We start from the raw sequence: 13,312 nt of genomic DNA, 5'->3' as shown, positions 1-13,312 counted from the left end.
CTCTTTCCCCTTTCTTCACCTCCCCCGCTTTGGGTTGGTCCGCAGCTGGCGGGGTGGGATGAGGGTAGGGGCGATGGGAGCTAGGGGCCGGCTGCTTTGGGGGAGTCAGCCTTTTGGCCACAATCAGGGCGGGAATCCGGACTGGCAGTTTGCCTTCCCGGCAGATCGAAGCTCCCTGCTGATCGATTATTTGATAATTGATTTTCCCCGCAGCCAATAAGCTGCTGCCTTGGCGGGAGCGTCTCCTGATTGGCCGAGCCCTCCTCCCCGGCTGCCTACCGAGATTTGGGTGAGCTCATTTTCCACTCGACCGCAGGGGGAGTTTTCTGCGAGGTTTCAACTGGAGGGAGGAAAAAAAAATCGTGCTCCGAGCCGAGCGAGCTGCGAGCCCTGCTCCGGGATGTGAGGTTTCCAGCCCCGCTGGTCGAGCTGCTGCGGCTGAGCCATCTCGACAGATCAGAGCCGGGCGGGCAGAAAAATAAAAACGAAAATAATAAATATAATAATATACTAATAAAGGGCAGGTTTAGAGCGGGAGAGTAAAGAAAAGGAATTTTTTGTTTGCTTAAACCGGAGAATAGGTATTGAAAGGGAGAAAGTTCAAATTAGGGGCTGGTTGGGGCCTCCGAGTTGTGGGTAGGGGCAGCTTTTTGTCTGAAATCTCAGCCCCCGAAGTGAATTTGTTTTTCTTTGGCACTGGGAGTTTTCCCTGAGCCGGACTGGGGATCGGAAAGAGGAGTGGGGGGAAGAAGGGCATGGGGAGGAGAGCGCGGGGCGTCGCCGGGGAAAGAGCGTGGCCGAGGCCGGAGACCCTCGGCGCCTCGAAGACAAAGGCAGCGCGGCTGCAGCCCCAGACGAGCGCGCCGACCCCGCCGCGCCGCGCCGCGCCCTGGGCGCACGGCCGCCTCGCCCGGAGCGGGCCGGAGAAAGAGCCTCCCTCCCCGCGGCTCCCTGGCCCGGGCTCCACCCGCGAGGTCGGGCTGCCCAGAGCCCGCGTCGGGTTTCGCTTTCCGGCGATCATAAATAGCTTCGTGTTTGTAAACAGGCGCTGGGGGCACATTCCCGGTTCTGGGCTCATTGTTCCCTCCCTTCCTCTCTCACTTTGCGCAGGACGCCGGGGCTGGGGCTGGAGGCCTCCGGGACTAGGAGGTGGGGGCGTCCAGATCCGCAAAGTGAGAAAACACAAGCATTTCCTTTCCTTGGGCCGGGTGTCCACCTCTGACAGCAAAAAAAAAAACCCTCTAAGGTGGATCTGCAGAAAGCCCCAGCCATCTCCACCCCACGTTCTCGGGACTTCTTAGCACAGCCTTTCCCAGCCCTGTTCCTGCGCCTCCTCCTCTTCGCTCCTGGTTTGACTTTTCTACGTGGTGTGTTTGGTTCTAAGAATCCACTACTTTCTGCACCAGCCCCCCTCCGCCCCGAAAAATACTGGCAGACCCCAATAATTTCGAGGAAAGTCAGGAAGTCAATCCACGGAGCCCTGTGCAAAATAACTCCCGCTGCTGCCTGCCCCGCTTTTATTCCCAATCTATTTCAAGAGAGCTTTGGAGAGAGAGTCTGGAGGGGGAGGGAGAGAAAAGAATACGGAAAATAAAGCCGGCGGCCGGGGTCTACTACCCGCGCTTGTGCGCGTGTGCCCTGGGTGTGTGGGTGTTTGTGCCTGGGCGTGCGATTTAATGGAGCGCCTCTCTGCCCCTCCAGTGCGGCCAGAGCTCGCTTCGCGCACCCACCCCTGCCGAGGAGCCTACTTGCTGCAGCCCAATGCATTGTGTAAGACGCGACCTGTTATGGCCACCACTACTTCCGGGTTCTAGCATTCTGGTCGGAATCCACCTCTCCGCCTGTGCAACACACACTTTACACACGCACGGGGACTGCAAGCGGGCAGCATCGATCGTGGCTCCTTTAAGACAAACTCAGACAGACATTTTTTTTAACCCTCCTCCTCTAATCTCCCTCCAGTGCAGCAGTTGCAAAGAGGGAGAGAGAGAGAGAGAGAGAGAGAGAGAGAGAGGGGGAGAGAGAGAGAGAGAGAAGAGAGAGAGGAGAGAGAGAGGAGACAGAAGCAACTGTAAGCTCACTTTGAAGAGAACAGCATCTCTAGGCTTCACCTGTGTGCAGATGTCATGTGTCATTCTTCAGGAGGGAGGGAGGGAGAGAGGGAGAGAGAGAGAGAGAGAGAGAGAGAGAAAGAGCGAGCGAGAGAAGAGAGAAACTGATTAGGAATTAGGACTGATTCAAGGGAAGCGAGCGCTAGGGCTTTGTGCATTTGAATATTAACATTTGAGGTGTTCTGACCAGAAGAAGACTGAGCGGATGATCATTCATTCACCACGTTGACAACCTCGCCTGTGATTGACAGCCGGAGTGGCAGAAAGCCATGAGATTTGGTAGTTGGGTCTGAGGGGCGCTTTTTTTTTTTTAACTGATTTTTTGGGGAGAGAAGATCTGCTTTTTTTTTGCCCCCGCTGCTGTCTTGGAAACGGAGCGCTTTTATGCTCAGTGACTCGGGAGCTTTGCTTCAGGTCCCATAGACCGAAGATCTGGGACCAGTAGCTCACGTTGCTGGAGACGTTAAGGGATTTTTCGTCGTGCTTTTTATTTTTTTTTCCGGGGGTGTTTACGTATTTGTTTCTTTTCACACTGGCCTTAAAGAGGATATATTAGAAGTTGAAGTAGGAAGGGAGCCAGGGAGGCCGATGGCGCAAAGGGTACGTATTAAAAAACAATTGTGGAACTCAAATGTGAGGTTAAATTGAAACGTGGCTGAAAGACACTGCTAAAAAGTTTCCTTTTTTCTCTGTCTTTTTGAATGAGGCTCCTAAAGCCGTGGCCTAAAGCGAGAGGATTTATTCAATGCGTTTGTAGACTTATGTATATTAACATGTAATTGTTAATTCAAGTAATCAAGTTTTCTATAGATTCCTAACCAGCAGCTATATAAATAAAAATACAAGCTCGGGCAATCATCTGTTTAAAAAACAGAAACCAACAGCGCTAGATACCTAATGTTATATAGCGTGAGCATTCAAGGAGCAGAAGTTTAAGGCTAGTTTTAAATTAAAATAAGCAGCTAGAAACTTCTGATATGTTATTGATTATGCTCATCTTCAATATCACTGAAAGTATTTAGCATTTTTAAACAAATAACTTTGTCATAGTACAACGGTTTTGGGGGTCGGAAAGCATTCATCTTTTTAAAGTAATTTTAATGTACATGGTTTTTTATGCAAGGTAATACTTTGTAAGTTTTTCTTAGAAGAGCCCTGCACTAATTGGATACTAAGCACACAACTACTCACTTTAAAAATGCAATACTAATTTCCCCAATATTCCTATTTGAATGGAAATGTAGTGAGAGTAAAGTGAGACAATGACAACCCAACAGAGGTAGTTTCTTAAAAGAAAGGGGGTCTACAAAAAGCCTTCCTTGCATAATTTGTGCCCTGGCCCTCAAAGCCCTGTTTGCAAAAGAAAGTTACTAGGCTGACACATTTTTTCTTTACTCCTTTGGTTCAGGCAAATGTCAGTGTTCTTCCAAACTCTTTTCACACCTCTGGCTTGAAGGAGATGAAAGTGGCAATTCCTCTTTTCTTTGAAAATCATTTCACTCTCGGCGCCTCCAAATCTTGGGAAAAGAACATGCCTGAAATGAAGCAAAGAGGAAAACCTAAATAGCTAAATTTTGCACACAAAAGTAATGACAATATGAAAGTAGTTTTTCTGGAGAAGGAAGATGGGGGGGTTGAATGTGCATTTACTTTTAAATTTGCTTTAAACCTGATGACTAACATTTAGCTCACAGACATCTAGTCTAGGGGGAAAGTTCATAAGAATAGAAAAAATAGAATAATTGCTCCAACTATACATTTTCTTTAACTTGAGGGGAATATTGCCCAATTCTAAATTCAGCCCCGATGTTGAAGAGAAGCTACCCTTCTCTGAGTTTCACTTATAAGGGAGCCAGTTAGTTTTGTATGATTTAGCAGAGTTTGTCTTGGAGAGCAAAGGAAATGCAGTGTCTTGCAGGACTGCCTAACCCCACGCTGGCAGGGAAATAAAATGAGAAGCCTGTCTGAATTCACGTGCTTGGCTTAGCTGTTCCCATCGTAACTTTTTTTTTTTTTTAATTCCCCCTGATGGGAAGGGTCTGTGAAACTAGGCAGGTTTGCTGTACTGTCCTGGCATGTTTTATTATTGTGATTTTGAATTTCCTCCTCTAGAGACGTGCACGTTTTACCTTCTGCCCTCCGGGAGAATGCCTCCCTTTCTTCCTTCTTTCTTCCTTCCTTTTTTGCCAAAGGATCCTGAATTTCTGGCTAGTTGATAGGGACACAAGTTAGGGCAAGACCATTCAATCTAGCCGAGTCTTACCGAGAATCCTAGAAATTTTACTTCTAAAAATATTTTTTTAATGAGAAATCAACCTCAGAGATGCAAGGCCACCGAATTCGGGGTTGAAGGATCCAGCTGGACTGACATTATATAAGCTCCGTGCCCTGCCGTTCCCCCATTTGCCTGCCTGGACTTCTGAACCTGTTTCTCTCCTGTTTGTCATGCAGTACGACGATCTACCCCATTACGGGGGCATGGATGGAGTAGGCATCCCCTCCACGATGTATGGGGACCCGCACGCGGCCAGGTCCATGCAGCCCGTCCACCACCTGAACCACGGGCCTCCTCTGCACTCGCATCAGTATCCGCACACAGCTCACACCAACGCCATGGCTCCCAGCATGGGTTCCTCCGTCAATGACGCTTTAAAGAGAGATAAAGATGCCATTTATGGGTAGGTACGACGGGCAGCAGACTAAGCAGTTGAGAGGCGATGCTTTCTCTATTTCCCTTTGCCCTCAGTAAGAGGAAAGCCAGAGCTCTCTGGATTGGAGGTACATTATTTGGTGACTTTTCATTCGCTTTGCGTGAAGATTTGGGGGAAGCGGCCTGCCATCCCAGACGCCCCCCCGCCCCCATCTCCGCACACGCTCCGCGCCAGTCCAGCGCCCCGCTCCGCCGAGGCTATGCCCGCGGAAGGGTCGCCGTGCAGAAGTTGCCAAATGTCCCTCGTCCCCCCAGACCCCGGCTCGGTAGCTCAGCGGGTTGGAGTCCTCACTCGCTTGACTTCGCAGGGAGAGTGTTGGGGGTTTCTAAACGTAGGCGCCTTTGTGTTGGAACGAAACTTTTAGTTTAAAGGAAAATCTTTTAAGCCACTGATTGTTCTGGCTTGCTAAGTTTACTCAGCCACCGTATGCTGGCTCTGCCACCGCACAATAAAATCAAGGCAGGCCAGTTGCAGGTCAGGCAAGGGGGAACATGCTTTGCATTTAGGGAGTTTGACCACTGTAGTCAAGGAGAGGAGCTCGCTCTGAATTGTCACAGACCTTAAGAAACTTCTAGCCGTTTTAGGACTTTGTGTTCAAAGGCGAAACCTGCAGGATTTAGAAGTAGATGCGGGGTGCTCTCGGGTCGGTGTCGTCTTCCGCTGCAGTTCACACCGTGTTCTCCCGGGCCCTTGGGTTAGACCCTGGACTGGTAAAACCCTCTGAAAGTCACTTGTGCCTACTGTGTGCTGATGTATTGGGGGACCTCTTTTTACTTTGCAGCCACTTTTATTTTTATTTATTTCTTCTTAAAAAAAAAAATCAGTCAACACTGACCCTCCCTGGCTGAAAACCCTTTCTGCTTGATCTTCTGGTCCCTTGTGCGATGGGCTTGTTTTAATCCCAGCGTCCTCTCCGCAGTGTTGTTAACTGCAAATCGTTTAGGCTCCGGGACAGAACATTTGGGGAAGCTTTTTGAAAAGGACCCCAAACTGTTAAATTCCCAGCTGGGCTGTGAGAGCTAATAAAAGACTTGAGACACCTCTTTGGGCATTAGAGGAGGCTTTTTTTTTTTTTTTTTTTTTTTCTGCACCCAGAGGAGCACAGGCTTCCAGGAGCGGCCTTTGGGGTAAGTTAGCAAGAGAAATGCTGTGTAACCGGCTGTTGTTACAAACGATAATGAGAACAGCCGACGTTTTTCAGGTGACTCCACTGTGCCAGGTATGTGGGTTCATCCTTACTGCTCTTCCTCAGGATGGCCATTACTAGTTTTCCCTTCATTCAGATGAAGAAACTAAAGCAAAAGACACATTGCTCTAAGGGCACAGCTGAGATATGAAGCAGGTAGTCTGCTGGCGAATTTTAGAGAGAAATTTTGTGTGACTGTGAAGCTCTTGGAAAGAGCAGCCTTTTCACCCGTCCATCTGCTCCACACGTGCCAAACGCCTGGCCTCCACCGAGCCCACCTTCTCTCGGGCATGAGAGGGTTGTTTTTTTTTTTTTTTTTTTTTTTTTTGATGGGCTGGGATAAGCGACATCTAGGCCCCTCGTGATACTAGCTGCTTTGGCATTATGCAGGAACAAAAATGAAAGGCTTGACCGCAGGAACATTTGAAGGAACTTTCTTTGGGGGGCGGTGGGGACCATCGGCGAAGGGAGGGAGGTGTGCAGGGAGCCGAGGAGAAGCCCTCTTGCTCTCCGAGAGCCGTGAGGTCGGGATTGGGAGATGCAGTCCTCTGACAGTCGGTCCCACAACCAGAGAGGTCCTTTCCCCAAGTTAGCTGAGCGCCTGCCACCAAGATCCCCAGAGCCTTGGGCTTCGCGAGAGATGGCCTTGGAGGAACCCACTTGAAAGAGCTTTCCCACACCCTGTGCCCCGCGCCTTTCCCCCCCTGCAGGTCCTGGATGTGCAGAGGAGGGACGAGGGCCGGTCGGGGTGGGAAACTTAATTCAAAATGGCTGCTGGAACCGCTTGGGTTTTATTCTTAGCAAATGTTACCAATTTCTCCGGCCAGATATGGTGAACCGATCCTCAGATACGGTCCATGGCTTAGGGCCTCCGACTTCGGGGGCCCAAAGAGGAAGGGGAGGTGAGCAGTCACCTGGGGGCGTGGGGGAAGGGGAACAAGTAGATGACAAAATCAGGGAGGGGGTCCCCGCCTTGAGCTCGTCCTGCTGTTTTTCTTGGGCGCCTTTTTTCACTGCCGCGGGACTAACCATTGTGTTGTTTGTGACTGTTGTATTTTCTTGCAGACACCCCCTCTTCCCTCTCTTAGCACTGATTTTTGAGAAATGTGAATTAGCTACTTGTACCCCCCGCGAGCCGGGGGTGGCGGGCGGGGACGTCTGCTCGTCAGAGTCATTCAATGAAGATATAGCCGTGTTCGCCAAACAGGTCAGCAAAATCAATGTTTCAAAAGTAAAAGAAAAAAAAAGTAAAAGAAAGAAAGAAAAGAAAAGAACCTCCCTCCCTCCCACCCAGCACATTTGCAAAAGTAACCAGCGAACAGTCCGCCCTAAGCCAGGCCTGTCACATCTTCTGAGCTTTTCCTCCTCAATGAGTGTCTTTGCGGACGCCTGAAAATCACCCCAGTTCTTACCCACTCCAGCTACCTAACCCGACGCAGAAAGCTCAGTCTGTAAAATGCAACCCCAAAGCCCACGCGCAGGAGCTGCCTTGGACTTGGCGAGCTGGGCAGCGATGTCTTAGAAGCGCAGTTGCTGGGAGAAGTAACCCTGTGCTCTGGGCTTGTTTTCGGATTCTTTGACTCACATTGAAGGGTTTCTGCACGGGACGAACTCGGTGTCACAGAGCCTCTCCCGGAGGTTACATCCTGCCCCCGACAGTGTAATGAGGCAAGAAACTAGGAAGGCGACCAGATTTCAAATGTTTCTTTCTCCCCCACCCCTTCTCACTTGTATTTAGATTCGCGCAGAAAAACCTCTATTTTCTTCTAATCCAGAACTGGATAACTTGGTAAGAGCGGACCCCTTGCTCCCCTCCTCCCACCTTCCCTCCCCACCCCCCAAATCTCCCCTCCTCCCAAGCTTTACTTTGAGAGCCCTGAGGTTTCTAGACCGGTCTTCCCCTATCTGCAAGTGGGCTGCAAAGGTTTCCATCCACCCGCAAGTGGTCCGGGACAAGGTCCCGGGGAAGTAAATTCACCTCGAGAGGGGCCGGGCAAGCCGGCGCGGGGAAACGCGAGCTTTGTTTTTTATGACAGCCGGGCAGCGCGGCTCTAATCAGCCCGGGGATTTATCTCCGGCCCTGTCAGCGTGTGTGCTTAAACTTTGCGGACTTCCCAGCCCTCAAAGTCGCGTCATGAGGACAGCGACCGGGCCAGAGGCCCCAAACCACCAGTTTATCTGAAAGGTGTGCAGAAGGTGGCAGAAAGTTTGCAGTGTGAAAAGCCACAGTCTGGGGACTGTTGGGAATATTTTCCGTGCACTCCTTGCAAGGAAACACCTAGTCGAGGGGTGCGGCCCTTTGGGGGTGGGGTAGGGGCAGTGGGGCTGAGAAAGGGGGGGGAGCCCTAGGGGAGGAGAAGGTTTATGATCCCCCCTTAGATGCTTCGTTGTTGTTTTAGCTATTTTTTTCTCCTTAAGAAATATAAACCTCTAGATGGTACCCACTCGCTGCTGTTAAGCTTTAGTGTTATTGCCATAAATCAAAATAACTCTATTTGGGGGGTGGGGGGAGGCTGGCGATGTTAGAGCTGCAACAGCCAATTTTCTGCAAACTAGGAATGGGGCGCTCATTCTTTTTGTATCTTTGCAGATGATTCAAGCCATACAAGTATTAAGGTTTCATCTGTTGGAATTAGAGAAGGTAATTTCTCTAGCTTTCTCTCCTTTTGCTTCTCCCTCATGCCCAAACACACAGAGGGGGAGGGTTCAGAATGGCTGAAGTTCAGGCTTCTGAGACATTTGCATAAATGACTTTCTTTCTGGTAATTAGTGTCAAGGCCAATCTTAGCGTCCATTTCTCTTTGCGGTTTAATTACAATTTTAGCCACTAAAACCGGGGTCACGAACGCCCTAGCCTTGTATTCATTCTTAATACCTTGCTGGCTTTGTATAAATAGTTGCAATTCTAGGCATCCCCTTTGATATTGAGAATGCTGTTGTGAGTTTGCTTGCAGGTTATATACCTCTGTGGTCTCTTCTCTTCTACCTCCTCCTCTTCTTTGCTGCCTCTGAGGGGGAAAAGTTTTGTTTAGTTTTAGTGAGTTTCTGGAAGACAGTCTGAGAGCAGCGGCAGGTCAGACACAGGGGAGAGGCAGAAGGGGAGGAGGAAAATGAGGCAGGGAGTCCGGAGGAGTGGGTGGGGGAGGCACTTTAACCGTCCTGCAGAGACAAAGCAGAGTTGATAGTTGTGTCAACTGCTTGAATCTGAGAATCCTGCACACACCCCACCTTCACACTCAAGAAAGGGTGTGGGATAACGTGATTTTGCTAGCTGTTCCATAAATCTCAGCAATAAAAACTTAATGCATTGGAATTCAAACTAACATTAAATTGCAAGCACACTGGGGCTTCTTGTGAATTTTTGCATGTCAGTGATGCCTGGGTCCTGTAAGAGACCACTCCACTTATGCCTAAATATTTTGAAGCATCCTTTTTTTTAAAAAAAAAAATCAATTCGATAACTTTTTGTGGCTGTAGGGTTTTTCCCCCATATCATGAGTCTTTTTTTTTTTTTTTCGAGGAAGCATCATAAAATATGCTTCTTATAGATAGAAACCCTAATGACAAATGTTACAGGGACTTGGGTTTTCAGGCATATATCCTATACCAACACAGTACTGGTCCTTTGGAGACTATATATATATATATATATATATATATATACATATAAATTTTTTCTTAGACATGTTGGAAAAGAATTTCTGATAAAGTAACTGGACGAAATTAAATAGTTTACCTTAAGTGTCACCCACGCAGGTCACCTCTCTAATGGCCACAGCCCCGGGAGCCGATGAATTTAACACGGGTGTTGAATATGTTGTAGCCTGTGAATCATCTTGTCACTGTCAATTTTCTGCGATATCTCTATTTTGCAAGAAAAGAAAGTTATTCCTAATTCTGGATGCGTCTGAGGGTCTCTGGAGGACAATTGCCCTGTGTTTCCCCTATTTAGAAGTTTGGATCTCACAAGGGGGGTGGATTGCACTTGTCAATGTCATTTATGAACTTCTGATTATATTTCCATTTTTTAAATTTCTGTCATAATGTAGGTACACGAATTATGTGACAATTTCTGCCACCGGTATATTAGCTGTTTGAAAGGGAAAATGCCTATCGATTTGGTGATAGACGATAGAGAAGGAGGATCAAAATCAGACAGTGAAGATATAACGAGATCAGCAAATCTAACTGACCAGGTACGCGCTTTTCAATTTCAACATCCCTGGGAGAAAAAAAAAAAAAACTAAAAACTGTATGCATATTGCTTGCTGGGTCACTACCACCTCCTTTTATTATTTGCATATGATTAAGTCCCTTTTAGATACATTTCCATCGAAATGAAAATTTTTGAATAATGTGGCTATTATTGCTTCATTAAGGCTGGCTCTGGGATTCGACCTGGAGAGATGAGCTTGTAAAAGCTTTGCCTGCAAACTTGACCTGTTTCTTGTCGCTTTTAATTTTTGTCTTTATTTTATTTACCCTCTATAATAATGGGAGTGTTAACTGCCAGTGACCGCCTCTGATTGTAGGGCTTTGTTCTGGAGCATTTTTTCCCCCCTTCTATCTCGAAGAAAAGGGTAGGGTCTGCTTATTTCTTATTTTATTAGGAATAAACCCAAGATAGGTGGTCTTAGAGAGACAGGGAGGGTTTGAAATCTAGCAAATGCTGGCTATTTTCTCCCTGTCTATACGGTTCATTAGCCTGTCTTGTCAGTTTTCCTCGGCCGAACGCTTCTAGACCTCACTGAACATTGCTTTGTGCAGTGCTCGCTGCAAGCTCGCCCATTTTATTGTACTTAATAGAAAAAATAAGACCAGGCCGAGGTTATAAAAACAGATAAATATGGACGTTTCTCCTCCTCCTTTCCACTCATCCTCCAGCTGGTACGTGCTCTGGGCCCTCTGGGTTGGCAGCTTTTGGAAGTGTCAGCGACAGGGGCGCCCCGGGACTCCCTCAGTGTGGCGGGTGGAGGACCTCGCGCCGCCCTGCTCTGAACTGCCGGCCTCTGCTTGCTTCACCCCCTCCTCTCTCATCCTCCCTCCAGGCCCTTCTTCCGCTGCTTTGCTAAGTGGGGACGACTTTTATTTGGAGTTGCTGGGGGGGATTTCTCTCTCAGCCCAACACCGATGTTTGCTCCCAGTCTCTCTCTCCTCTCTCTCCCCGCTCTCCCTCTCCCTCTCTCTCTCTCTCCCTCTTTCTCTCTCCTGTCGCTGTATCTCTGGATTGGTCCAGAGGAGTTGCAAAAATGCACCGAAAGTGAAAACGTGAGGAGTGGGTGAGATGAAACAGGGCTCAGGACAGCTCTCAGTTGCGAATTGTGGCACCGCGTCTAAAGATTTGGGTGGCGGGCCTCCTGTGCTTCTCCACCTATAAGTGAAGGCCCAGAGTTGTTTCTCTTTCTGACTTGGCACGTGAGCCCCGTCTTGGGCGAGAGAGCAGCCTGCCTTTGTTAGGCCAAAGGACAGCCAGTCATGCAGAGTTTTCTTTGCAAGCTCTACCATGATCACGGTTGGCCAGCGGCTGCCTTGCAGACTCCTTGCCGGAATGCCCGACTCCTCGGTCTTGGTGTCATCTTAAAGTTTGCTTCTTTCCATATCACCCCCTTAAAAAAAATTCCCAGCTTGGATTTCTCTGGGTAACCCCGCGGCAGAGGCTGAATTCCTCCTTTTCCCACGAGGAGTGGAAGGCAGGCAAAGCTGAGATTTGAAAGCGCCAACGCGCCGGGTCCTTCCTACTATTTGGCGAGTTGCAAACTTTCGGCAGTGTAGACAACACTCGGAACAGGCAGCCTGGGCGATCCTGGAGCGTCCCCACCGAGGTGGGAAACCTGCAGGCGGCTCCGGGTCCCGGCCCCGCCAGCTGCCCGGCCTCCCGCCTGGTTCAGGCCGCCAGGCCTCACCCCGGAGCTGTTAAATGCAGATTCCGCTGAGGAACCCTCGGGTAACTGCTGTTGAATAAAAATTGTAATCCAACAAGCCTAACTAGAAAATGGGATTCTAAAAGCTCCGGAGTGCTGGGTACATAAAGCTATCTGAGCAAATTACAAGAATCGCTTAGGGGCGTGAATGAAATCAACACTTTAATTGCCTCCAAAATGAAGATTTATACCCCGTTTTCTCATCGAATCATTATTTTATTAAAGTCAAAGATAAAGGACCAGAGTTCGGGGTGTTACTCAGTTACCTTTATTTGAGATACGCAGATTGGTAGGTAGTGGTCTTGGATAAAAGTTCGCACTTTATTCACCTCCCCACCTATAAAATGAGCAGTGTGCGTCCCTCTCCCGCCGCCTACAAGTGGGCTTCGCAGCTCTGGCTGAGCTCGTGGCGCCGTTGGCCTGTGCGCGTGGGCGCACTCGCGTGACCCCTCGGGCTCACCGAAGTCTCCGTTGGTCGTAGGGCAGCAAACCCCAAGCTTGTGCTTTGGAATTGTCCGTTCCCCTGGAGCCAGGAGCGGGAGTGCCTGGGCTCCCTTTGGGGAGGGGCGCGCAGAGCGCGGGGAGCACGCGGGACTGTGCGCCTCGGCCGCGGGGTGGAGTCCCCTGTCCTGGGAGTTGGGGACGGAGGGACGAGGCACTAGGGCCGCCAGGTGGGCGCCAGTGCTCCCAACTGGAGCCGGCTCGTCGGTCCCCGGGGGCCGGGCCCGGAAAGGACGGCCTCGCCACCTGTCTGCGAATGCGGCCCAGCCAGTCTGAGCCCCGGTGGAGTGTGCGCTGCGGGGCTGGATGCTTCAGGTGTGGTGCGAGCGCGGGGCCTCGTTAGCTCATTAACCCCTCTGTCTCTAGGGCCTGATGGCTGCGCGGTTTATTTTACTTTACTCTTCTCGGAGGGCGCGAAGGCTGCCACCGGCGCGGGGACTTGGGATCCACGACTTTGATACCAGCCGGTTTCCCGGAGGGCTAAGTCGGCGGAAATCTGCTTGGCCTTGTAGTGTCGTTAGTTTGGTGGTATTTTTTTGTTTTTGTTTTTTTTTTCTTATCAGATTAAGACGCCAGTCGAAGCCGTAATCCCGCTCCCACCCCACTCTCAACTCCCTGCCCCCCACTCCCGCTCCCAGACCCCGAAGTCCCAGGCCCGAGAGTCACCGCCCGCGGGCGCAGGCCTCCCGGGCGCCCTCTCCCGACTGCTATGCCCCCCGCTTGGCACGGACGACCCCGACGCCCAGGGCCTGGGAGCAGCGAGGGGCACCGGGGCCGTGCTGAGACCCCGGGAGGGCGCGGAGGGGGCCACCGTGCGAGGCGTCGAGGCCAGGGCTGAGCCTGGTTGGCGATAGAGAAGGACGCAGGGCGAGGGGAGGCGGG

At 50.1% G+C, this 13,312-nt stretch overlaps 1 protein-coding gene across 5 annotated transcripts in view; it reads left to right on the top strand.

Annotated features, from left to right (window-relative positions):
- Positions 1 to 2,501: 2,501 nt before the first annotated feature.
- The window catches only part of MEIS1 (Meis homeobox 1), a 140,041-nt gene continuing 129,230 nt past the window's right edge, over positions 2,502 to 13,312 (top strand). For 4 of the 5 annotated variants that reach the window (XM_007464097.1, XM_007464096.1, XM_007464100.1 and 1 more), the window contains exons 1-6: positions 2,700 to 2,711; positions 4,563 to 4,789; positions 7,074 to 7,215; positions 7,747 to 7,797; positions 8,599 to 8,649; positions 10,058 to 10,204. In XM_007464097.1, the coding sequence (XP_007464159.1) occupies positions 2,700 to 2,711; positions 4,563 to 4,789; positions 7,074 to 7,215; positions 7,747 to 7,797; positions 8,599 to 8,649; positions 10,058 to 10,204 (630 nt within the window). Of the gene's footprint in view, positions 2,712 to 4,562; positions 4,790 to 7,073; positions 7,216 to 7,746; positions 7,798 to 8,598; positions 8,650 to 10,057; positions 10,205 to 13,312 lie in introns of all 5 variants that reach the window. The other variant, XM_007464098.1, reaches the window with a different exon arrangement.

Source organism: Lipotes vexillifer, unplaced genomic scaffold (assembly GCF_000442215.2).
Source record: "Lipotes vexillifer unplaced genomic scaffold, Lipotes_vexillifer_v1.1 scaffold311, whole genome shotgun sequence".
Lineage (NCBI taxonomy): Eukaryota > Metazoa > Chordata > Mammalia > Artiodactyla > Lipotidae > Lipotes > Lipotes vexillifer.
Note: the sequence above shows the minus strand (reverse complement) of the source record. Positions and strands in the feature narration are given on the sequence as shown.